The sequence below is a fragment of the Topomyia yanbarensis genome, chromosome 3 (genome assembly GCF_030247195.1).
Source record: "Topomyia yanbarensis strain Yona2022 chromosome 3, ASM3024719v1, whole genome shotgun sequence".
Classification (NCBI taxonomy): Eukaryota; Metazoa; Arthropoda; class Insecta; order Diptera; family Culicidae; genus Topomyia; species Topomyia yanbarensis.
The window spans coordinates 266,192,396-266,219,376 of record NC_080672.1 but is presented as its reverse complement, the minus strand read 5'-3'; the positions used below and the strand labels follow the sequence as shown (position 1 = coordinate 266,219,376).

The window sequence follows — 26,981 nt, the reverse complement described above, 5'->3', positions numbered from 1 at the left end:
TTGCTCTTTGACCGTACAGTGGATGTGGTACTGCTTACGTTGGGGGTATGCAGAGGGGAAGGGGTTAGATCCTTTGCGTGTTCGCAGTTCATGCAGATCCAGCTCACGTCAGCAATCTCTTCTGACACTTCTACACACGAGAAATGATACCACTCATTGCAACCGTCACACTGAACCATTCGACTATTATCACGCTCATCACACACTTGACAATGACCGACCCGATTCTTTCGTACGCGGCGGAACGGATTACGTTTGACTACGTTCGTTTTATTTTTCTCGGCGGTATCCTTTTCCTTAGGATTTGCTCACGGCCGGTTGGATTCATTGGTAACTTTATCATTTACCTGTTCGCTAGGGGGAGGATGGACAAACACTTTAATCGCCGAATCCTTAGCGTTCGTTTCGTCCTTCTGCAGCTCAGTCGTAGTCGCTTGGACGTTGTGACCGTCAACTGCCGCGTCACCACCTGGGGTGACCTTATCGACCGTCTTCTTGCTGGATCCGGATTTGGCTTTCCTGGATGACATCCTTCCTCCGTGAAGCAATTCTCGTAAAAGAATTTTATAAGATGTTGCTCGACAGCAGTGAGTACTCGCAGATTTTATCAATCTTCACTTTATTGTAGATGAAACGTAAATAAAATTCCTAGAATGATTAAGGTTTTAGTTTGATAGGATAATGCATACATTCCCTTACTTTTAGTGACTGTACTGTCCTGCAACGTGTTTAAACTTTCCGGAGAGCGATCAATCTGGCGACACTATATGCAATTTATACATCAAATCTATTTGTTAGCTGACAATCTGACCACTCACCCTAACGACTCAGTTCAGCACTGTACTGATTTCTACGCGAACGTGAGCTTCAAGGCGGTACTTGTACTCTTAGATCCGTACTAGGTTGTCCCCGTACTATCTTGATCCGTACTGTAGCTGTAAGTTTTAGGTTTAGTTTTAGCTCTTAAGTTGAATATAGGCTCACCTTTTCACAAATAGAATTGACAAAATAAGAATTGCAAATAATCGATACCGCTCACTAATCCTCACACACTAGAAGATTATTAAATGCTTCTAACTGTGATAGTTTAGGTTATACAATTTACGATTGTTCTTCACGAAATGACTTGACAACTATTTCCCCCGCTTGTTCGACTGTCTTTCACGTCACCCTTATTCGTGCCAATCCCCCGAGAAGGCGGAAGGCGCGGTTAGTGTTGTTGATTTGTTGCATGGGCGCCGAGGGGCTCGCTTAACTGTGTAGCGCTGTTAACAATGGTAGTATGTTGTTGCAAAAATTTTCCTGAGCGTTTCGATTTTGCATCCCCGACGGTGCGTAATACTACGTTCACACTACAGAGTTAAGACATGTTATAATAATTAGCAACAAGAAAAATGTCATCAAGATAGCGTTAAAACACGTTTTAACGCGTAGTGTGAACATGGTATAAACGTTGATGAAAGTAACGTCATTTATCCGTCCGCTGATTATTCTTGTGTCCATGCTTCTATCAATGTAAGTTAGGAGAAAAAAATTCGTGCTGCAATCGCTGTTCCTCTTCTATGCTCGTCTACATTGTACTCAATGCTAAACCCTGGTATGCTAAGGTTTGTCGTTGCCACCTCTTGCAGGATTATATAATTCAGCAGACCGGATGAAAGAATTCACGGCGTCGAGCTTTGTTCCGTTTGTCACTGCGTTCATGTTGATTGTAGCAATCTTATAGCTCATCATATCAGCCATTTCTTCATTCAGAAGACGGTTCTTTGACAGCGCCAGCAGCTGAGCGTTGTCACGATAGTGGCGGGGACACGAAGGCGCTGTTTGTGCAGGTGGCAGTATTTGCGAGAGCTGAGAATGTTGATATCTTGCTGAAGGTGGCAGTATCATATGTTGCTTCGGTGGGACATATACTGTCCAGCACACTCAATTCGGCTCGGTAATTTCTCAACAGCTGTGTAGTCAGCAAATTTAGAAACTGATATCTCTGTAAAGTGAAATTAGCTTGCTGATTTTCGGTGAAATATTTTCCGAGTCACAGCACTCAAACGTCACTTTTACTGAGATCTCAGCAAAAATAATGTTTGCTGAATCTCAGCTGTTGAGATTTCGGCAAAAGATGCAAAAAAGCTGAGATTCGGCAGAAAAAATTAAGTGTGAGAATGCTTACCGAGGAAGCTAGAAATGCGGCTGGCATATTCGTTTTATGTAGTGTTTTATCACAGCTGGCGGCTGCTTGCAGATGCAACGTAAGGTTTCCCAGACAGGGCGGGCAGCTGATGGGTGCTGTTGCGGTGATACCGGGAGCTGGGAGAGATAAAAACACGGAAGTGAACATCGCTGCTTGCGCATCTAATTGGTTGCTGCACTGTTGAGACGAAGGGCTTCTCAGAATTTATCTGGCCGCGGATAATTGATACGTGTTGAGTGCAACTGCAGCGAAGCTATACTGCATGCTGCACTTTTTTATATTTCGCCGACACGACGAATAGCAGCAGGGCTCAGCGGCAGCGGGGAAAACTGTGAACGGTGAAAACTTGCTGAGGGTGGTAGTATCGAAACTTGCTTCGGCGGAACATATACTGTTCAAAATGCTTACCGAGGAAGCTGGGAACGCTGCTGGCATATTCGTTTTTCTGCATTGTTCCGTCACGGCAGGTGGACGCTGGCAGAGACGTCGAATGGTTGCCCTGAGAGGACGAATAGCTGGTGGGTGTCCTTGCAATGGCAGGTTGAGCTAGAAGAGATGGAAGCAGGGAAGCGAAGGCCCTGCTTGCACGTCCAGTTTGTTGCTACAGTGTTGAGACACGTAGCTAGTCGAAATTTGCCTGACGACGCGCGCTTGCGTAATCATTTTAGTGTTGCACAAGCAGAACGGATAGTAGATGAGTACAACTGAAGCAAAGTAATACTCGAGACCAGCAGAATGGCTGATGTAGACTGCAGTGGTAGTGAGAGCTGAGAATGGTAAAATCTTGCTGAGGAGGGCAGTATCATAGCTAGCTTCGGCGGGACACATACTGTCCAAAATGCTTACCCGGGAAGCTAAAAAAGCTGCTCACAAATCCATATTATTTAAGGTACAAACACAACCGGCGATCGTGTGCATGTTTGTTTATTACCTTCACCAACAGGCCCCTTTGCCCCAATTGTGGTTGCTTAAACTAATTACATTGTTGCACAGGCAGAACAGGCTGCAATTGCGGCTACGGAGTGTTGAATATCGTATTTACTATCGGTTCAGCCACGGAATGATGACACAACTGCGGCGACGTGTGCTGGGAGAGGTGGAAGCAGGGAGGCGAGAATCACTACTTGCATATACAGTTTATTGTTGCAGTGTTAAGACGAGAAGCTGGTCGAATTGTCCCAGGGGACGGGAGCTAGCACATACGTTTTATTGTTGCACCAATGTGACATGTAGTTGATGAGTTCCAAAAGGGAATATTGCATTGTGCGTTGATTTTTATTTCGCCGACAAGACGAAGCGGCGCATCACGATGACGCTTGTCTACGGAAAAATCATTGTTTACAGAATTCACCGGTCCATTCTTAACAGTTTATGTCTATGTGAGCGTCTGTGAATGGTTTCTTGTTTTTTGGGGACGAGATAATCGTACGGAAGAAAGACTGCGTCGGACATGTTGAGAAGCGTATGGGAACGAGATTATAAAAACTGAAGCAAGAAAAAAAGGTATCGGTGGGAAAGGAAAGAGAAAGTTGACGGACAAATTTATCGGCGAGCTAACAAAATTTTATGAGCTGGCAATTCGTAGAAATTTAAATTCTGTAGAACATATGCGAAATTCTATCAGGGCTTCCCTCGAACACTGCTCGTCATCGAACGAAAATTCCCAACACTCAAAGTGTCCACCCGGCGAGGACAGTTGGTGCAAGTCGCGTCAGGCAGAAGCAAAAGGAACTTTAGAAACTTTCGAACACGTCGGGATCCCCATCGCTCCTTCCATCGTAGAATTAATGAAACACATCTACGAAAGTCTATCATCTAGAGGTTTAATAGAAAGATGCTTATGAGCTCACACCCAAAACAACAATGAGTCTCTGAATAGTGGAAGCTGGGCTCTAGCGCCAAAACACTTGCACAAATTCTGGCAGGCAGGTGGTCAATGTTTGTATTTGTATTTGTAAAATTTTTATTCATCCAACATTTAATGTCTTAATGAAATTTCCTAAAACTAGTGTGATTCAATTCGTCTTATTTGGCAGTCAGCATCTTTAATCATTTTCATCGATATTACAAGCTATGGAGGTGATGGGAATTACCTTAGGGAATGAAGCTGAAAGATGTGCTGATCGACTCGACGGTGAACGTATAACTCGTTCTGAACGTAAAGTAGGTGCTGCTGCAAAACAGGCCCAAATTCAACAGAGGGAGCAAAATATGGGCAACCAAGAACATTTTCGTGATGAGTAAGGTGAGCTCTAGGGCCCCGGTATAGCACATTAACTAGAAGGGTACTACAATCGTACTTTATCTTTAAACGTGTTTTCCCGAAAGTAGTGTTTTTAAGCGGTCAATTAAGACTTTTCATAGAAGTACTGGTTCTATTTCAATATTTTTTTCTCCAATTGTTCAAAAAACATTCAAAATTTTCAAAATGTCAATTCGTTCCATTCTTATAGCCACTAATAGACCAAAAAAATAATTAAAATATTGGAAATTTTCTCAAATCGTTACATAGCTTTTACTAATTATAAAAAAGACGACAAAATCGCATAGAAATTGCTTAATCCAGAGCAGAATTTACCGGTCTAAAGTGTATTCTACTTCACTCCGGTTATGTCTCTGACATTACCCACCCATCTTTTTAATAATGATACGAGTTCTACCTTTTCAACTTCAAAATCCATACAAAGTGCGTCCCTGCCGCTTCAGAGTATAGACGACATTCATTGCGGTTTTGCGCTTGGCGTGTTCAGTGTAGGTCACGGCATCTCGGATGACATTTTCCTGCACACCATCAGCATTCGTTGATTAAATCGGAGATGCATTTTACACCACGAGCCAGACGCCGAATGGCGGATTTGGTGATTCCCTGAATTTTATCACGAAGAACCTTGCGATGACGCTTGGTACGGGAACGCAAACAGGATACCGCTTATTGTACCGTCCGGACAAGCATGTTGCTCGTGTGGTAAGCGAGCACCCACTGATACAAAACAAGTTCGCGTGACCTGTATATATAACATTCCCGTATGTAATGAAACGCTTACATGCTCCTTTTTGAGGGCTCTGAGTGGTTTTGGTTTATTTATAGTAGTCGCACTAATTCCGAAATTTAATACGAGATACGTGCACGAATTTCCGATCAGATAGTGCAAAAATATTGCGATTTCGATCAGTAGAACGGAAGATATTCGCATTTCAAACCTGGGAAAAACTCTCAACTGAAATTTTTGAAACGGGACCCCATATTGAAACGTTAGAAGTATTCTACTTCAGTAAAAAAACAACCCTCTCGGGAAAACATAGCCAATGTGACTATGGCTATAAAAATATGAGTTTTCTGATTTCAGATTACCCAATTTGCCAAAACTTTGCCTAAACGGGACCCATACAGTTTCAGCATCAATTTCATCAATAAAGTTTCAAGGTCGCGAGAGATTTTTACTTTACATCTTCAAAAATAAAATTGAAAAGTCAAAACATGTATCCTCAAAATAAAAAAAAAATTAAACTCCATTGGGTAGATGCTTTACAATTTATTCCCAAAAAACTGCTCAATTTTAGGCCTCGCGAGTGGAAGACCCCCTTAAGTATGTCTCTGAGTGTCAGTCGTCCAAACACGGTGTCGTCTATGGAAGGACGGCCGAAAACTCGAAATCCGAATTGCGCTGTATACATCGGCTACATGCAATTACAGTAATAGTTACGTGAAAATAGGGTGGATGAAAACCACCTGTTTTCAGGTAAATCGAATTTTTTCAGAGTTTAGTGATCTGGGACGGGACCTGCGGATAAATGCTTTCTTTTCCATTTTTTGTTTTTCCTTCTCCATACTACTCACATACGTTCTCATTCTGGTTCACATATCGCTCACATGACATTTCATTCTGGCCCACACTGGTTCAAAATAAGGTTTGAGAGCTGGATCAATTTCACATGTGTTTTTACTCTATCCGCATATTTCGTTTCAGGTAGTGATCAGTAGCATCATAGCAACACCTGTAATTGTCCTGTACATTAAGAATCGGCTGCGAAGTCAGTTGATACTGAAGATTAAGTTCCAAAACGGAATGATAGTCTCAAAACTTTGCTTTGCGGTTCCAAGAGGCATTGTAAAGGGCATCCACACAATATCGAGCACCATGCCAACCTTCATAATTATTCGTATAAAATACATGAGGGTACTGTAGCATTCTCTAGATTCCATTCCCGGTGCATTCGTGATTTTTTGGGACATGCTCAGACCAATTCCATTTTCTACATATCCGAAAAGCGCAACTGGTATAAAACATTTGCACCTAAATATTACTGTAATGTATGTAAAATTACACCAAATCGAAGATGGAATCGTGGAATCGGGTTCTTCAGACCACCTGTTTGTGGGAATATTACTGTCGTACGCCAGCTGAAATTAAATAAAAGCGACGATCAATGAACAATGAAGTTACATTTGTAGTCATCTACGTTTTATGTAGATACACTAAAACTGATTGTGGGAATTTTAGAATTCGGTTAAATGAGCCAAAAATGGTTGATTAATATTCCTGACTGATCATTGTCTTTCCATTTCCATGCGAGCATATATGTCGTTTCAAACACCAGATAAGATTTTCTTAGTCCAGCTGCCCAATCCCGCCTTTTGGCGGGTTACATGTCTTGAGGTTTAGCTGAAAAATCAGTAACTTTCATAAACAGGCAATATGTTTTTCGGTTTTCTCATCATAAAAACACACTACTCAAGTTTTTTGAAGTTAAACAAAAATTTGGGCTCGTGTTTCACATAAAATGACAAAAATTATTTGTTATTTGCTACACTATACTCTGTTCGTTCTCAGATAATCATCCACCGAAACCTTAGTCAGTCTCGTTTCAAAGAATTCTTGCACTGTATCAGTGTTCCACTTGGTGATCGATAGGGTTTCCTTCACACTACCAAATTCATCTATCAGCTTAACCATCGGATCTAAACCTCGAACATATTTGATGGTCAGATTTGGGAATTTGGCGGGACGATCGCTTTTGATGAACGCCTGAATTTGAGGATAAGCGCCAAATTTGCAGGTACACACTTCTAATACTGCTTTTGGGTATACTTTTAGTTTTCCGTCACCTTCGGCGTCCTTTTGACAGCATTCACGACAGTGGTCCCTAGAATCAATCAATGACATTGTAAGCATTAAATGTTCGATATTTTTCAAGAACTTACTTCAACTCGTCTAGTCCATATTCGCCCAAACTGTTACATGATGAGCAAAATAATTGAGCTTTAATAAATCCAAGCTCTCGACAGTCTTTTGAAGTGAATTCTGATTTTATCTATTTTGTGAGGATAAGGATAAAAAAGTTAGATATATAAAACATCCAATTCTTTCAGATTGCTAAAACGCTTGAATATAGTGAATCGACTGTTATTCAAGTCAATGTTTACCAAGTAGTATAGTATGCAAACCTTTTGACTTTATAAGTATTGAATTTTTTTGTGAACCAGATACATTGAGAACACTTATTTTAGGAATATGGTAAATCGTATCTTATTGATCTACTTTCACATCTCGATTTAATACCTTGTTGAGATTTGTAATAATTAAGCTCTATTGATTGCATTATTATCCGTACAGACGTGAGTACAATAAAATAGAAAGTTATATCTTCTGTGAAGTTAAAAATATTGCGTATAATAATGTTCAAGTAAACTGCATATTTTGATTAGCCTGATACAAAGAGCATGGTATTAAAGGCAAATGTTGCAAATAAACGTAAGCTATAAAAATACATGAGATTTCAATGGTAATAATCCTTGGTAATTGTTCAGTTTAGTGACTATGGTGAAAGATGTTTTTGTCACAGTAATTATGCTATACGTATTCTGACTTAGATAAAGTCGGAGTAAAAAGGAGCATGTTTTTCGCTCCTGTTTTCTCTGGAGCAACTAGGAGCAGGAAGCGTATACTTGGTGCAAACTCAATACGGTATAACCATATTAAACGGTAGCATTTTCTTACAATTAAAATTCCCACTAAAACATGCTTCTATTTTTGCTTAATGCTATTCAATTACTAAATAAAACGTTACCACTGCCTAATTTGCTACGCCAGCTCGCCGTTTAGTTTTACTAAATCGGGGAAAACAAGTAAAAACTTCCCTCTAAAATCGCCAAACTCGACAATTACCGTATGATTGGTGAAGGTGAGTATTCCCGGTAATCTTATTAATAGATGTGTCTAACGTGAACCAAATTTAACCCCGTAAAAACCTAATTCGAAACATGTCTTCAGATATGTGACCACTTACACATGCAAACAGTAGCGATACGAAAATCACATAAATTGAAATCATCATCCAAAATTTTATAAAAACTTTCAAACTTTACTGATGCAACGCTGTTTCACGTAAAAAAGTAAGCATACACGTACTCGGACTCGCTTTGTTTTGTTGGGCAATTCACAAAATGTTTGTTTGACGTTATCCGCCCAGAGACGATGTATTAAATATAAGACACGCGGAGAGAAAAACAGTAAATTTTGCTGCACAGTCCTGGAAACCCTATCCCAGAGTCTGTGGTACAGCGCAAATTCGTTAGTTGGGCTGTTCGTTAGTTGGGTGTTCGCTAGTTGGGGCATGCCTCAACTAAAAGACACTATTATGTCAAAACTGAAAGTCAAAAACTGATTGACGTTTGAATGTCATTGATTTCAAGGGGTTCATTGGTTGATTTCTGTGGCGATCTAGGAAAAAGCGTACTTTGAAATTCAATGGTATTTTATTTTTTGAATTCATATTCCGGAATGTTTTTAGTGAAATAAATGTTTTCTTAAATGTATTTCACTTCTTCCATTCAGCATCAATTAGTTTGTGTCGCATAGAGGTTAGTTTACTAACTTTTGAAGGTATTGATGTATTCAATCCTATACACTAGTAACTGTTATCCTCTAGGTAGAGACGAGGGGCAGTTCACTCCCCATTCAAAGTGAATTGAAAATACCCAATTGAAAAAATACACGAGAAACGCTTCAATACACCTTAATACATTTAATACGCCGAAAATACACTAATGCACTAAAATACGTTACTTCTGGAAGAATTTTTCAATACGTCGAAAATACGCTAATACACAAAAATAGTTAGCACCGGAAAAAAATTTCAATGCGTCGATAACAATCCAATTCGTCAAGTAATACACTGTTGATACAAGCCATACAAATATTACATTAATTTCATGCCAAATGAAACTAATTCAGTATATTTCTTATTATGACATAGCGTATGTTTTTTTCAAGCTAGATTGTTTACTTTTCTCGGAATTGGGACTCCCAGCAAACGGATTCAGAATCGGTGAATCATTAGAATGACAAGTAGGCAGAAATCAATCAGAATTCTTGTTAATTTGATTCAGAGGAACAATCCCATAATCTTTAAAGAAAATAAACATCCCGTACATTTGAAAATACACCCAGGAGACGTGAACATAGGTAAATCCGAAACTTCCTACCAGTATCAGTAGGAAATTGTTGATCAAGAATTCGCTTGGTTTATCGACATAAACAATGGTTTAATGTTTATCCTAAATAGTGAAGCTCTAAAATCTTGCAAGTTCGAAGTTTACATTACGATGGATCATTTTGATTAGATATATGGGTTGCATTATAAATCAACACTCGTTGGGCGAATAGAATCGAAACCAACGCTCGATGGATTGAGAATGCAAAACACAAGATTGTACGCAGCTCACCTGGGTTCGATTCCCAACCCCGCACATAGGATTAGAGATATTTCCACAAGAGATTACTCTAACCAGAAAAGAGGCGAATGACCCTAAGATTAAAACCTCTATAATCAAAATAAAAAATAATACAAAACGCAAGTCTAAGTCCAGTTGGAATTCCGGCTGGATTCTGCCAGAATTCAGGCTCTAGTGACACAACCGAATCTAGTACAACCAATAGGAATTTCGGCTGATTTTACTGAGGAGCATCTCAATTTTACTGAGAAGCATCTCAATTTTTGAAATAGATTTAGATAATATTGCAGTGATTAAATATAATACCGCGTTGCTCAAAAATTACCTTGGGGTAATTCAGCAAGCCTAATTAGTTTTCACCAAACTAAAGATAAAGGTTACTTGTTACATGTTCATCAGCCATAGCAGCATATCTGGTAAATCTCCCCGCTTCCTGCTTCTCACCAGTAGAAGCAAACTGAAGAAGTCATTAATTCTCTAAATAATAAAATTTGGCATAATGCTTAATTGTTCGTTAATCTTGAAAAATCACTAGTAATTCCATTTGTACTAATTTTATTATTTGCGTTTATGAAAATATTCTACTTGCATTCTACAACAACATTCAAACGTCAAAATTCAGTAACATTCGGTTTCAATTGATTATTCAACAAAAATTCAATGCGTGCATACAATTGTACGTTTTAGTACACTAATCTATAAGAATTATGAAATAATTCACCAATACGCATAATACATTTCATTTCGTGAACAATACACAAATACGTTTTAAATGCGCTAATGCGTAAGAATTATAAAAGAAATAATCAATACTCATCAATACACAAAATACATGTCATTTCGTGAAAAATACACAAATACGTCTCTCAATACGTTAGCCTGAATCGAAAATACTAGAGTGAGTCGCCCCTCGGGTAGAGATATGCGGAGGAAAAAAGGCAAACTAGCAACGGTAAATATCGCGATAAAAAACTTGGGATGGCAGGTTGCTAGCGGATTGACAAAGTGCCAGATCATGCTGTGTGGGGTGCTGTCCCGGTTAACAATGAGGCGAACGAGATATTTGCAGATACGTCATTTAGTAGGACAACTGTCAGTTTGCTGGTTGAGTTTAATTTGGTTTTTTTAAATTTAAAAATCATAAAAGAATAATTAAGGTTTAAGAATGATATGAGTGTACTCGTAAGGACACCCGCTACCAATACATATGAAAAACTGGCACAATTTTTCCAAATTAAAGATCCCTATTACGCTCTAATAGTTAATTGAAATAAGTTTTTTTTCGGTACCCGAAGGATGCTGCATTACGCGATAAATGGGTTGAATTTTTCGAGTTCCGGAAGACTTCCCGTTGCTGGATTCTATGCGGCTATGTAGCGCAAGTATTATTCAAACAAAAATCAGTAAATATGTATATAATTAAAAAAGAAAACTGCAAAAAAGCTCCGTTCCTGTGTATTCGCACGTTAAGCAGTTATAGTAGTTTAAGGAAAACAGAAAAGTACATTCAAGCGTTTTCTCCCAGCAAACATTTGATGATGGATCTATTTCCCGCAGAAAACCATTCTTGACCCTATCGAACAGCGTAAATAATCTACAGAAGATAGATTAGATGCATAAAATATACCATGCGGAAGCTTTCGGACAAAAAATCATCTCTTCAGATCAACCAAAAGCAACACTGCCGGCAACGCAACCATCCGGAAAAAAAAGCTTAAAAAAGTTTTTTTAAACAATTGGCGTGTTCTCGCTTGTATTTTGTTTGTCTAGTGCACTTCATTTAGCCAACGAATGTGGGAAATTGTGGAATCGTGTGTAAATATAGTGGAACAAGATCTCTGACCTAAACTCTTACGGCCAATTTCTTCACTTGAATGAAAACCGGTTTTCGTTGAAAACCGGTTTTCGGCTAATTGGCCACCAGCAACCCGAAAACTGGTTTTCAGCGAAAACCGGTTTTCATCCAGTGAAGAAATTGGCCGTTAATGAAAGTCAGATTGTGGTAAGTTTTGGTGTGCCAATTTCATCATTGATTCTTCCTATAGTTTGGTGGTGATTACCTAGTGTAGTGATAAATGTATGTGAGTAGATAATGAATTCGAAAATAAGTATTATTTGTAATTTTCATATTAGGCAATTAAGGGCGATTAAATGGCGCGTTCCCTGGGCCATTTAGAGGCAATTTAAGGGCGGGTAGAGCGGCTAAAAAATGACGGCGGAAAGATCGCCCAAATGTTGCATTTGAAATAGCCCCCTAATTGCCAGCAATTTGCTGGCAAATTGAAGGGCAATTAGCGCATCTGAGTTGGCAAATAGCCTCCCGTTAGCCAGCAACTTGCCCTTTTTGACTGGGATGGTGCAGAACCAGCCCAGTAAATAAAAGGGCGGCTAGGCGGGTTAAACTAGATGCTGGCGACCGGCAGGCTATTGAAATTGTTCTATGCTGCCCGCCGTAACTTGCCGTTTACTGTAAAAGTAGTGTGGGAGTGCACTCCCTTACACCGGTGTCAATCAATCGAAAATCCCGCAATAGTTTTCGTTATCCAGACTGCAAAAAAACTTTATCCATGTTATGTATTCAAATTGCTCATTTTCGGAAGTTATTCGAACTGTCAAAAAATGCACGCAGAAAAATATTTTTTAATGTCAAATAATATGAGGGTTGAAATAATAAATTTACCAAGTTGTTCTGTGTTCAATAAAAAATACATGTTTATATAAATAAAATAATTGTTGAAATAATTCTGACGAATTTATTGGATCAAACATGGAAAATAGTTGGACCAACAATTTTTTTTATTGATTTTATCATAACAACAATCGAAACAACAAACAACTTTGTTGAATCAATGAGCTCGTTTTGTTGAATAAAACTAATAAAATATTTGGATCAATGCATGTCAAATGTTCAATACAACAAACATTTTTGTTAAATCAAATAATATCTTTTATTGTTTTAAACATAACAAATATTTGAATCACTGCATAGCAAATATTGAAGCAAAACCAATTTTATTGTATATAAAACTAGCTACTACCCATCGCGCGTTGCTGCGACACTCTGCGAAATAGGAGGAAAACACAATTTGTTCCAAAGCGCCATCTGGCGGGCAGATAATCTCCAACTAATAGCACACAAACACGCCCCATACCAAATACCTACTGTGTGTAAATTTTTACGGAAATCGGTTAAGCCGTTTGGGAGTCTATAAATCATATACATACAAACTGTGACTTTTGTATATATAGATATGCCTATTCTTTCATAGGAACCAAAGGCCAACTGTCATGGTGACAAATTTAGAACAAACCATTACTCGCTAACAACAGATAACATCAGTACAAATGAACCACGCAAAGTAAATACTTGCCATTGACTTATTGGCCTTTCTCTAAAAACAGGCTACAAACACATTAATTTTACGCAGTCAAATCATTCTGGAACCGCTTCGGAATCCTGAATGGATGCAGTATGGCCCAGTCAAACCCATTCCGGGATCGGTTAGGAATTCTGAATGGATTCATTATGAGTTCTAGCTCAAAGGCAACAACCGATTCCGACTAAATCGTTTGTTGCATTTGAGCGAGAATCCATAAGGGATTCCAAACCTGTTCCGGAGTAGGTTTGCTTGGAATGAATTGAAATTTTTTTACATGCAGCGCATACGATTCCAATCACCGTCCCTTTATGTAGTACCTTTGGCCGTGCGCGTGGTTTATTACAGATATGCGCTATAATGTAGTGCTTCAGAATCTCGGCTTTTCCAAAAAGATTGCAGAAGGCGCACGAATACGCTGTGTCTTCCTGTTGGACCAGAGATGGTGAAGTACAGGAAACTGCCCTCTGGAACGGGTATTATTTATCTCTGGTGCGGTGACGTGTTTTCAGTTCTGCGATAGTCATTTTTAAGCTACACAGAGTATTTTGTTTGAGTCCTGGAATAGAGAAAGGCACCATAAAACGCACCGTGTGCATTCGACTTAATTTATTCACTAACCTTTGTGCGACATCATGATTATTTTCAAGCTGCACTTGCGCCCTTCGAGTCCGGAAAATCTGAGCACTATAAGAATTTACCGAAATCTGGATGCCCTGATTTAAAAATAGCGAATTTCTCCAGCATTGACGCACGAGGAAAAAGTTTGCTTCTTCGTAGCAACTTTTATTTTTTATTTGTTTCAATTCAACAAGGACTGTTGTTGTAATGCATTCAGTCCTTTTGAATCAATTAGCTGCAAGCTTTTGTTAGAATCACTGATTTGTTTGGAACAAACAATAATTTTGTCGATCTTCGTAAAGCATAGATAACAAAACTTGTAAGATTGATTCAAAAGATATTTTGGTTGATCTAACCAAAAAAATAAGTTTGGTTTAATAAATTCCTTGGTTCACAATAAAGAATTTTTATCGATTAAAAATGAAGAAATAATTTTTAGAATCAAACATGCACAAATCTTTTGCGTGTGGGTACTTTTTTGTTTCCAACAATGGGTACTTTTTGTCCATTTCATAACCTCTCGATGAGGTATTGATCCTGATAATGGGTGAAAAATCCTTTAAGAATAATTTCAAGCGAATAAACCTGGAAAATGCCGTTATGTTTGCATATGCAATTTAGGCCCTGATGAAAGATTTATGTAGAATTCGACACAGATTTTTCATTAGGGCCTAAGTCGCAATGTACTCAAATGGAGAAAAATCAGTTTCAATATTCGGCGATGCTTTTCTAAATGTAGTTTTTATTGCAGGTATAAATTACTTTTTGATCATGTTTTCCCTGAAGCATCTTTGGTTAAACCTTATGACAATATAACAAAGAATTTAATTCCTATGTGCTTTTAGTGGGTAGAAACTAAAAAAATGCTTACGCCCAATTTGCATTCCAGTCGTGATTTCGCCCTTCAGCAACCACCATTTGCGAAAGGGCTAAACCGTGAACACAATTTTCAGAAGGGCGCGGTAAATGGGCTAAACTGACTTTGTCTTGCTGGGTAGGGCTGGGTAAATGGGCGAGCTTGACAGTATACTTTTTAATAGGGCTCAGCAAATGGGCGCATATAAACCCAATGCAAATGAAAGGGCGCGTGCATCTTTTCTCCGAATTTCATGAAAATATCGAAATATTCGAATGTTTATGTACAATAACTATAGAGTAGACATGATCATAGTAGATATTGCTTATCATTTATATAATATAACTGCCATTTAAAGAATTATTTTGTGAATAATAGCCATACGCCCCGGTTCTGCCTAAAAATGTAAGTTTAGCCTTTATATTCCATATGAGAAGAAGGGCCTAAGTCGAAATCTCGAAGAAAATGCATGTTTCGCCGTTTTGTTTTCTTTAATTATAAATCGAATTAAAAACCATTTTAACTAATTTTCACCTCAATCTTGTAGTATTTTTGTCGCATAATGTCATAATAGCGAAAACGCTGTTTGTTTACATTTGCGATTTAAGCCCTAATGAAAGATCTATGTCGAATTCTTGATTTAGTTCCAATCGCCGCGCATCTCTATAAAAGCATCATCCCTGATATTTTTTTTTTTTTAAATAGCGTAAATTTGAACCAAACACCGTATTTTCATATCACAGACGTTTTAAAAAGTATAATTATGTTGTTCCTGCAAGCTACTCGAGCTTTGATTAATTGCAGTGGTCTTTGTATTAACAGGATGGGCTCCAAACTAACCTGGTAACATATATGAGACAAAGCCGAAGATTATTGGTGTAGTAACGTTTTTTATGTTTTTTTCTGAAGTATTCGTCAGATAAAAACAAGTTCTATGCTGTTGACCGGTCCAAGAAGTCGCAAAGAGGAGCGCTATCGATTGAAGGACAAAGTTCCTGTAGATTACCGGATCATTTACCGAGCTCCGATGGAATATTATTTATCTGGTGAGTCCACTTCTGACTGTTTCACTAGCGGCATCGCGGTCGGTTTATGAACTTCGTTTGACATTTCTCGCATAAACAGCAATCAGCATTTCCATTACAATTCACATCTATGTACTCGGTTTACTATTGTTAAAATATTGGAATATCTTGTGTTTACGTAATAGTTTTATTAGTGAAATTGCAGAAAAATGTTTCTAATAAACGGGACCTTCAAACAGTTACTCTCAGGTAATGCAATCGTGAATAGTCAAAAACTGTATGAATTAAACTATTTCTATTTTAGATATTTTGAGAATACCACATAACCAACAAATCGCTACGATGAAATATTTTGCGCCTCCTATCGAATACAAAAGTAAGTTTGTTTTCATAACTGCAAATTAACATGTCTCCTCAAATAAACATTTTTTTAGATACCGTTATACCGGAAAGACCAAAATTGCGCTTCATGGACAAAGTTCCGGTGATGCCGTCAAACATGAAAGCTCCTAAGATGCAGAAAAAGTTAAAGTTTATGCGAGGTCCAGAGATGGTACACACCACACTGTTGCATAAACAGTACGGAATTGTGGCCACCGGAGGAGGCAGACTACGATGGGGACACTTTGAGATGATGCGTTTGGGAATAGGCCGCAAAATGGATACTAGCCGAATGTTTGCAATCTGGCGTGTGGATGCACCTTGGCAACCAATTTCGAAGAAGGGTCAAGGTCAGCGTATGGGTGGCGGTAAATCGGCTATCGATCATTACGTGACCCCGGTCAAAAGTGGGCGAGTGATATTGGAAATTGCAGGAAAGTGTGAGTTTGAAGAAGTGAAACCGTTTCTTGATATCGCGTGCCACAAACTCCCTTTCAAAGCGATGGTGGTATCGCACGAAATGTTAGAGGAAATGCGCGCTAAAGAGGAAAGACTGCAGCGAGAAAACTTGAATCCGTATACATTCAAGTACATCATACAGAACAATCTAGGTGGGTGTCACAGATGGCTTTCGCCGGTCGATCATAAATGGTTCGGAAAATATCTTTAAATGGATTAAATAAAGTAATCAATACATCAACTTCTTAGTGTTTGGATGTAATTAGTGAAACTGTTTCATTCATAATTCTGTTTAGCTATTTCTGGATTAAACTGAGAGTTATATTTTTGTTTTATAGCCGGTTCCGGTGCTTTCTGTTGCTTCGGAGGAAGCGATACAGTGTCGCCTCTAATTTTCGATAATAATTTCTCCGCTCGAATCTTCTCTTCTTGCTCTCGAATTAATCTTTCTTTGCGTAACATATCCAATTTCGCCTTTTTTGTGCACCTTTCTTCTTCATCGGATGATTGTTCTTCCTTATTAGATTTTCGTTTTTTATGTTTTTTCTTGTGTTTCTTATGCTTTTTCCTTTTCTTTTGTTCAGATTCACTTCTGCTGTGCGAGGATTCACATCTACGACGTTTCTTCGAACGATCTATAGTTGGATCGATCAGTGATTGGTACTGCAATTTTTTGGACGATGAAGAGCTTGAAACAACTTCATCTTTCTTAGTTAAATTCGGATTCGGAATAGAAGGCAATGATTTCTCCGGAAGATATCGGCGCATTACATTCAGTGGGTCATTGAAAGACTTCGTTTTTAGACCAATCTCTACGCGTTTCCCATCCTTATCTAACACATCGCTCCTCTGTGGAGCCGTATCGTACCAATCCCGTTTTCCCAAAGCTTCGTTTGTATCCTGGCCTAAGTATGTGAGATAGCCAATCTGCTTTTCATACTTTTCCTGCTCTTCCTTTTTCTCCTGTTCATGATCTACATTCTTTCGCTTGACTCCATCATCTTTCCCTGTTTCTAAATCTTCGAAAAAATTTACATGCTCCTTTCTATTGACTCTCACTTCTAATTCGCTTGGAACATAAGTTGATTCCGTTACAGATTTTCCTGATCGTGCCTTCTGCCTAAGGAAATTTATTTTTGCTTCTTGGTCAGCAAGATCAATCCTTCGTTGGCGTTCCTTTTCTTCCTCGGCTGCTTTGGCTTCATCGCGTCGCACTCGGGCAATATTGTCCTTAGTGCGAACATGCCAGCTGGTGTAGAATATTTTAGTTAGTTTTGTGTAAAGGTTCAGGTGAGATAATTGCTATATTACCTTTTTTTGGGAAGAATATTCATTATAATAATCAGTGTCTCTGATTAATAATGATCAATTCAACATACTTTTTTCACTACTGAAACGAAAAAAATTTGACGAAATTTATGTTTATTTACTTTTGTATTGTATAGATAAACGAGATAAACATTATAAAATCCTGTCATTCATTTTCACTTTGTCGGAGTTCGTGTTTCAGAGCGGTATGTACCAGAGATCAGTGTATGGAAGAAGAGTGACGAGAACAGGGCTTCGGTTACATTTAATGTGCGGTAACAAAATCATAATTTTCTCTGTAACAGTACAGTAACTTTACAATAATTCACAGTAGAATTTAAACCATTATAACCCAAGGTTTTCTAAAGTGAGCCAAATGAAGTGATATCTTCAATTTTACCAAAAAAATATATCGTAGATTATAGGAAACACAAAATCACCACTTAAAATGGTTTTGAAAATGAAAATACCTCATGTAAAAATTTTAGTACGCTCAATTAAAAACAAGAATTTTTGTTTTACAACATTTTTCTGATAGACAACAATTCTTTTACAGCTGTTGTAGTAATGTTAATTCTAATAATTAAATTTATTGCTCACTTTTCAGCCACCATTTGCCTCTAGATTTGCCCTAACTATACACGATTCAAAAATATAAACAAATTGACAAAAATCGAGGGTTGTCTTGTTTCGAAAAGAAATGCGAGGTGTAATGTTCCCATTAGTGCAATAATAAATCAGTTAGTTGTCAAAATTCTACAGTAATTCGCTTTAAAAGATGGATAGTTCAGCGCATGAAATTTCATGCACTAGGATATAATGGGTTAATGTTCTCCCTATGAAGCATCGTATGATTTAAGAGCCTAATGACCTGTTCAGAGCATCATCCAAACAATCAACCCAGGTACAACTTGACAGATAGTGCTTGTTTCATATATGTACCACCGATTTGATGGTGGCGCTAGTATGCCTTCTCTGTACGACTACCACGAACAACGACAAGAAAAAGTTTCAAGAGAAAAGCGTGTTTCGTCACGTGTGTTATGAACGCCGTCAATGCGGCTAGAACAACATTTGGATAAAGCGCATTCCAAAATGTGGATAAAGAAAACTATTATTAGAGAATAAATTTATCCCTGATTGGAAACCGTCAGCAAAGTTACATAAATCTTATTATAAATTTAGCTGGAAGTCGTTGTTTTTAGCAACCGGCTGTCTTCCTTCCTAAAAGTGTTTTGGTTTTCTTGTTGTGTGTGTTGTGAAGTTTGTAATCGGTAAATCATTGGTGTTATAAATAAAATATAAATGAAAAACATTTTAGCCAATGAAAGTAAATCACCAAGCTTAACAATTCGTGAACCTGCGACACCCTGTTTCAAGTTCATTAAGAACATCAAGAATGATAGTATTTTGATCGGGAGAATAAACAATATATGTAGGATTTTCTACACATTTAGCAAAATTGGCTTTGAATAAAATTTGTGTGCTTTTATCAGAATTCTGGCAGCAAACCAGTAGTGCTCGGTTTCAGCAAGAATGCTGCCAGGAATGTACAATTTGCAATAATTCTGTCCGGAAGATGTTGCGATGGTTTTGGTATGGATCCCTTCAGAATTAATGGCATTTTCGTCGGTCGGTTCCGACAGCATGAAGTAACAAGTTACTTTACGCTTGTCCGGACATGCCGTAGACTCAGGTGATTCGCATTTCTAATGCCAAAAGACCCTGACTCCTACGGTAGCAGACAAAAAGTTAAGTCGCCGGTGAGCTCTAAGCTTGCATATATGATCCTTTCACGCTTTTCTAAACTTTCTCCCTTCAACACCTTGCTCTCCCTTGAATACTATGGCTCTAAATATTGAAAAATATACGTCACCTTCCAGTCCCTTGCTAATTAAATGCCGTAACAACTGTTGTCATACTTGTTCCTCTGCTTAGCATTTTTTAGGATTTTTTTGTTTCTTGTTTAGCGATGTGATCCCGGTAATCGATAGTGCGTTAAGGTCATTCCAAGCGGTTGTTACCTTTTTTTATTAACAAACCATCTGACTACGTGTAGAACACTCGGTTTATCGTGATTTTCAGATGGCATTAGATGAAATTGACTGGTCCTTGCTTTATAATATAAGTGATTCTGATTTGGCAGTCGATTTCCTAAACCTGCGTCTGGTTGAGCTTTACAACACATTCGTTCCAGTTCGTGTATCAAAGCCTTTGCACAATAAATTTTATTTCAGCGATGAAATACGTAGAGCTATGCTATCCAGAGATGTTGCATATAATCAATGGATTAACAGCAGAAGTGAATCGAATCATGCACAATATAAACGTTTGAAAAACCGGGTAAATCATTTAATTTCGAAGGCCAAATCAGATTATGTGTCTGGAGTATTGAATTCGTGTGATTCTAGTAAGCGATTGTGGAAGAAATTAAAAGAACTTAAAATCTCCAAATCCCAAGATAAGCAAGTACAGACTTCGAATACTGGCGATGAAATTAATGCATATTTTAGCGGGAATTGCATGTCTGATCCGGAATTACCGTCAATAGCTCCAGCCAACACAAATGGTTTAAAATTTGTTTCTTGTAATGAGTTGGATGTTGCAAGGGCAATACAATCAATTAAATCGAATGCTGTTGGGTTGGACGGTATTCCTCTACAATTCGTGAAACTTATTTTACCGTGTGTCCTAGCTCCTATTACCTATGTTATCAACACAATTATTTTGACCTCCAAATTCCCACGTGCTTGGAAAGCCTCAAAAGTGATTCCCATTCCAAAAAAAGTCAGGAACAATGATTTAAATAATTTGCGACCGATAAGTATATTATGTTCCTTGTCAAAAGTTTTTGAAAAAATAGTCAAGCAACAAATACAAGACCATATCCACGCTTTCAATTTATTAACGCCCCACCAATCTGGTTTCAGAGCCGGTCATAGTACAACTACAGCGTTGCTGAAAATAAATGATGATATCCATCGTCACGTGGACAGAAAAGGTGTTGCTTTCTTGCTTCTTCTCGACTTTTCAAAAGCGTTCGATAGAGTATCGCATACAAAACTGATGAAAAAATTATCTAATCAGTTTAGCTTTTCAAGAGATGCAGTACACTTGATACAATCGTACCTTGGTCATCGCACTCAAATGGTTGAAATACATAATTCACTTTCAAGGCCCATTGAAATTGTATCTGGTATACCACAGGGGTCGGTTCTAGGTCCCCTACTATTCTCCATGTACATCAATGATTTGCCATCTGTACTTCAATACTGTTCGATTCACATTTTTGCGGATGACGTCCAACTATATCTGTGCTCTCACGATACAACTATAATTGAAATGGCAAGGTTAATAAATTCTGATCTCGATAATATAAATCGTTGGTCAGCACGTAATTTACTCCCAATCAATACTACTAAATCAAAAATAATGTTTATTACGAGACGTCAGCAACGCCCGCAATTACCGGATATCATTTTCAATAATGAAGTTCTTGTCTACGTCGAAAAGGTTTCAAATTTAGGTATTGTTTTCCAACAAAACCTAGAATGGGATGATCATATTAATGGGCAGTGTGCTAAAATCTATGCTGGTTTACGTCATCTTAGGCTTACAGCAAGTATGGTACCTATTGCGGTCAAAATAAAGCTTTTCAAATCCCTTCTACTCCCGCATCTAACCAGTGGCATTGAGTTAACAGCGAATGCCTCTGCCGCCGCTTTGAATAGATTAAAAATTGCGCTCAATGGATGCATTCGTTGGGTATTCAATATACCGAGGTTTTCAAGTGTTTCTCATCTCCATGACCAATTGCTCGGATGCCCTTTCCATATTTTCCTCAAGGTACGATACTGTCTTACACTACACAAAATAGTTCACCAAGGCCCTGATTATTTATCAGCTAAACTAAATTCGGTTGGTAGTACACGGACTAGGAACTTTATTTTACCACGGCTTAACACAACGCATTATAGAGACTCGTTCTTTGTGCGAGCAGTCAATTTGTGGAATCAGCTTCCAATTGACATTAAAAATATTGAATCTCGTGAGCGGTTCCATCGGGAGTGTTTGGATTGGTTAAGAGAAAGGAATTAGTTTTTAAATTAGTTTTTAATTTAAATTTAATTTGTAATAAGATGAATGAAATTGAATTAGTAATAATTAGTATGTGGTCAAATGAATTCCGATTGTAGAACCAAAGAAGGAGAAGTCCTTACTCTACAAGTATTTCCTTAAATAAATAAATAAATAAAATAAATATCTGCTTCCGATTTCGTATTCCATTACTTACAATTATGTTTCTTAGGCTTGTGCTGCTGAACATAATGTCAGGTCGATTGTTGATGGTTTTTTGTTTTGCTCGGTCAGCATGAATGTTGGTTGCGTGCTATTTAGTAATATTGCATTTTCCTCGTTGATTGTGTCGTATAATACTGCTCCGCGTCTGTCTCTATGGTTGTTGTCCCACGATATATGATGCGCATTAAAGTCGCCACCAATTATATGATGTTTAAACGTCGTTGTATTTTGGCATATTCCCTGCAAGCATTCTTTGAACTCTTTTACAGTTGTGCTTGGTGATACGTAAATTGCTATTATTGCCAGATCTAGATCGTAAATATACCTTCCAACGCATTGGATGCATGGTGAACATTTGATATGTAAGTCGCGACGAGTTATGTATTAGTTTCATTGCCCCACCGTATCCGTCGTCCCTTGAACTATAGTAGTTGTAGTAGGATATTTTGTACTTTGTTCGTTCTAATTCTTTTTTTGTCCAGCTCTCGGATATTAATGCAATTTTGAAGTTCTCTTTGATTAACACTCTACTCAGCTCCTCTCGATTACTTTCGACACTTTGGATATCACATTGAAAAATCTTTATTGACATTCTTACCTTATCTCTCAATATGGTTTGGTATAGTTGTATCGAATTTTGCTCGTCCCGCCTGGTTGTACTGTCTGACCTGTGTTGGGTGCTCCTTTCATTCTTGTTGTTTGTGTTGTTACTTCCGCTAATACTCTACTGGGTACTCGTAGCTGTAATTCTTGGTTGTCATCGTGTATTATTTGTTGTTGGTTTGTCGCTCTTCCGCCAGGTAGTTGTATTTGCTGCTTCCACTGCAGTTTTTCGGCTTCATTCACTTTATATTTGTTAAATAAAGCCACCCCATTTTCCGAGGGTTCTCTTTGTTTGTCGGGATCTGCAATTGTTTTCCTTGTGGTAGTATCGTAGGCATTTCTGGCAGAAAACTGCTTTGTTTGCAAAGGGTTTAACTGTGTTGTTGCAGCAGAAAATGCTTTCCTCTGTTGGCAGTTTGTTGCTTCGGAAGGTCACACTAATTCGAGTAGCTGGTACTTTTTGGTCGCCATCGTATTTGTGTAGTCTCGTTACTCCCAGTATCGGTACCGTACTTCTAATGTTTTCCGTTATCTCCTCTATTGACAATTCCACGGGGATGTCCGTAACTACTCCCGAAATAGCGATGAAATGTTTTGGGATGTGGGCTTTGTAGTTCAGCTCGTTCACGGTTTGTCTGCTTGGATTTTGTTGGCTGTTTGGGCATCTCTGAACAGTACTAGAAGCTTCTGTCGTCCTAGGGGTTTCATGTTGATGATATTTTGTCTGTATACAGCAGTTTTAGTCAGGGTCTTTCCAAGCGAAAGTTTGTTGATCGTTTTCGTCTCATTTTGTGCGTCGATAAGTTCTACAATCACTCTGAAAGGTGCCACCTCGTGTTCAAGGTACTCGTAGTTCAACCTATTGGGTGTTTTTTGACCGTTGCTTACGCCTCCTGCAGGGTCCCCGGGATCCGTCATATCCCGTTTAGTTTGTTAGCTACTTTACTGTTTACCAAATCTCTACTTGTGTTTTATCAACTCGAGAGTTAAAAGTAGATTGATTTATGAGAAATTACGTATAAATGGAAATTAACTTTGGAATATCTCCGCGAAAAAACACGTGTTTTGAAGTAGAATACTTCTAACGTTTCAATATAGGGGTCCCGTTTCAAAATTTTCTGCCGGAATTTACCCGATTTTTTAAACGTGAATATCTGCCGTTGTACTGAATGGAAAAATTAGATTATTACGCTATCTGGTTGGAAATATGTACAACAATTTTGTATTCAATTCGGTAGTATGTACAATTACTAAAAATAGCGGAAATAATGCATTTTATGAAAGTAGTAATTATCTGATCCATGATTGGTCGGTACAATTTTCTCCAAAAGCAAGCGTTGCTGAGACTGCCTCTTTTTCATCGAATGAACTGCGAGGCATATAAAAAGGGAACACAAGAAAAAATCGTTAGTTTGTGTTCTGACGTTGTAAGCGTAGCGGCTGCTGCGTTTCATGTCAGCTCTCATTCTTCGATGATAGTTAATAGATACCATGACTGCCGCCAGGCGCTGATAGCATTTCATTCTAATCATGAAATGATTAGAAAAAAAAATGGAATAAATGGGTTGGCGATGGGGTGGTTTAGTGCGAGAACCGCGCTCTCTTCTTTAATTTATATGTGGCGTCAGGTACGCGTACAGATAAATTCACCCCGGCGCGCGTTCCAGAGTGCATCGTGGTGAATTTATCTGTGTTTCCTCTGGAAAGTCGTAGTGCGTACTGGTTATTTCGTTATGTAAAGGAGATGGTGTTGGCTTATTGGATGCTGATATTTTGATTTTCTGTTGATGATTTGATACGAGTTTTTTTGGAAAGTTTATTTACGAGTTTATAGAGCATTTTTACACTACCAGGGAATATTCGGTCCTCGGAGCAAACTGAGAAAAAGTTTTACGTATCATCATGCTACGAAAACAGTTAAATAACGGTCCGTAAAACAGATTATTTGTATCCACATTAAGCCCAGCTTATTTTATGTGCGGCTAAATGGCGCAATATGCATTTTACTTATTTTGTTTGCGAATATCGCGGCTACACAAGTGAAAAGCTCCATTATTGTGAAAACTCCACTATAAGTTACTTGCTTGGTTAAGGTTCAAGCATATTATCGAATATCTATCTATCTATCTATCTATCTATCTATCTATCTATCTATCTATATATAAAAGTCAATGTTTGTATGTATATGATTTATGGACTCCCAAACGGCTATACCGATTGCCGTAAAAATTTATACGTAGTAGACATTTGTTATGGAGAGTGTTTGTGTACTATTGGTTGGGGATTATCTGCCCAGATGTCGCTTCTGAATAAATTGTTTTACTCCTATTTCGTTGAAAGTCGCAGCAATGCGCGATGGGTATTAGCTAGTTATTTATGAAAACATGGGGTAAAACGCGCCTCCTAAGGAAATATGATCATAGTTTAGCTATAGAAGTTTAATTGGGAAAATTTAATTAATATCATTCAACCAACATTTCCCCTTGTAATCGCAATCATAACGCTTTGAAAAATGTTCAAAATTTGAATAATTCAGAACAACAACGGGACAGAAAGTTTGTTGGACTAACACGTAATTTTGTTTTTTGTCGAGATTTCACAAAAGTGTAGCTTAAAATCGTCTTAGGTTGTGCAATTATTAGGTTTTCAAAACAATTGTTCGGTTTCAGATTAGAAAGATAGGTAATGTCAACGACATTTTTACTAATTTTTACTAATTTATCATATGAGGATAAATATGTTGGAATATTTTAGGTTTCGATGTACGTGTACCGATACCATTAGAATTAACGATGTAGGTGGTTTTAATATAACCTATCAGAAGATAGTCAAAATTGTAGCATTCGCATTAACAGCCTAAAGTGTATTCTACTTCACTCCGGTTATGTCTCTGACATTACCCATCCAACTTTTTCTTCCAAGATGTCCGCCAAGAATCAATTTATTTATTTCTCATCCACAGCCTGCAGCTTCGTAACTTCATTCAGCTTCGTTGCATTCAGTGGAATTACAGCATACGCATATCTTCACGATTATCACACCATGACCGTGCCTTTCGATTTCGAATATGGACCATTGACGGCTAATGAGCAGGATTTGCTACTGTTTTTGGGTTTTTTTCTGCTAGCTAATGTAGCAATCAGAGTTATTGTCAACCGTTACCCATTACGCATTTATAGGAATAGTGGAAAGTGAGTAAAAACTTACGAAAAAGATTGCACGGTTCATATACTCACTACTTTCGGTTTACAGATATCTTGCTGTCTTTGAGGGCATGTTGCCGTTCACTCGGAGACAGATCATATTCAACAAAGGAGATGTTTCACAAGTTCCAGAAGGTGGACTATTACCATGGCAGGAGGCACGGTATAAAATCAATGAAAAACAAGTTTTACTGCTTGAAAGCCATTTCCGGACACCGGCAGAATTGACTACCATGATGAAGAAAGACTAGTTATGTTAATGAATATACCTCGTATTATGAAACAATTTTCTGTGTTAGTATGCGTTAATTTCCGCAAAGTTCTATTCTACCGATTTTTTGTGGCCATTTTTGAAAATTGAAGACTAAAGGCAAATTGCATCATTTTCAAATTACTGTTGGACGGAGTTTTCTGTTCGCAGGGGTACAGCAAAACAAACTTGTCGACAAAACCCACCGCCGAATTGTCAACAAACGGGTCATGGATTGTCTAATTCTCGTGCCATCTGACGGTTGGCATCCAGCGTTAGGTCGCGAATCATACAACGGGGCCGTCATCACACGGTGAGTGCGGTCAAAACCGAAAAGACCAAAGTTACTCAAGTTCAAAAGGAGCCATAAAATTTCTAAACATTCTTCGAACGTTTCAACTCTTTATTCCAGTAAGTTCCCTTTTCTGATGAAAGCTTGCCGAAAAATGAGTCAGAATTCCAGCTGGATTACGCCAGAGCCCAGGCTACAAAGGCAACCAATTCCAACTCAGAATCGGTTGTCATAGCAGCTGAAGTTCTCGCAGAGATCAACTGGAATTCCAGTTGGCTTTACTGGTGGCATTTTTAATTTACACTGGTTTAGCATTTTCTATCAGAAGTGGGAATGAAACACGTCTAGTGGCTCTTCTGCTAGAAAAAAAACAACACC

The 26,981-nt window shown here is 38.2% G+C and overlaps 4 protein-coding genes across 4 annotated transcripts; 2 read left to right on the top strand and 2 right to left on the bottom strand.

The window, feature by feature from the left end:
* Positions 1-6,962: 6,962 nt before the first annotated feature.
* On the bottom strand, positions 6,963-8,620 carry LOC131694016 (selenoprotein F). The gene is made up of 3 exons (XM_058982355.1): positions 8,480-8,620; positions 7,395-7,504; positions 6,963-7,336 (listed from the first exon to the last, which is right to left on the bottom strand). The coding sequence occupies exons 1-3, from the start codon at positions 8,525-8,527 to the stop codon at positions 7,003-7,005; spliced, it is 492 nt and encodes a 163-aa protein (XP_058838338.1). The 5' UTR covers positions 8,528-8,620; the 3' UTR covers positions 6,963-7,002.
* Positions 8,621-15,442: 6,822 nt separating this feature from the next.
* Positions 15,443-26,347, top strand: LOC131694012 (uncharacterized). Its single transcript, XM_058982352.1, has 4 exons — positions 15,443-15,623; positions 15,690-15,826; positions 25,821-26,049; positions 26,111-26,347. Exons 1-4 carry the CDS (start codon positions 15,544-15,546, stop codon positions 26,310-26,312), a joined length of 648 nt encoding a protein of 215 aa, XP_058838335.1. The 5' UTR covers positions 15,443-15,543; the 3' UTR covers positions 26,313-26,347.
* LOC131694014 (large ribosomal subunit protein uL16m) lies at positions 15,915-16,886 on the top strand. The gene is made up of 3 exons (XM_058982353.1): positions 15,915-16,054; positions 16,110-16,181; positions 16,240-16,886. Exons 1-3 carry the CDS (start codon positions 16,015-16,017, stop codon positions 16,854-16,856), a joined length of 729 nt encoding a protein of 242 aa, XP_058838336.1. The 5' UTR covers positions 15,915-16,014; the 3' UTR covers positions 16,857-16,886.
* Positions 16,879-18,100, bottom strand: LOC131694010 (leukocyte receptor cluster member 1 homolog). The gene is made up of 2 exons (XM_058982350.1): positions 17,957-18,100; positions 16,879-17,894 (listed from the first exon to the last, which is right to left on the bottom strand). Exons 1-2 carry the CDS (start codon positions 17,977-17,979, stop codon positions 16,922-16,924), a joined length of 996 nt encoding a protein of 331 aa, XP_058838333.1. The 5' UTR covers positions 17,980-18,100; the 3' UTR covers positions 16,879-16,921.
* Positions 26,348-26,981: the final 634 nt, after the last annotated feature.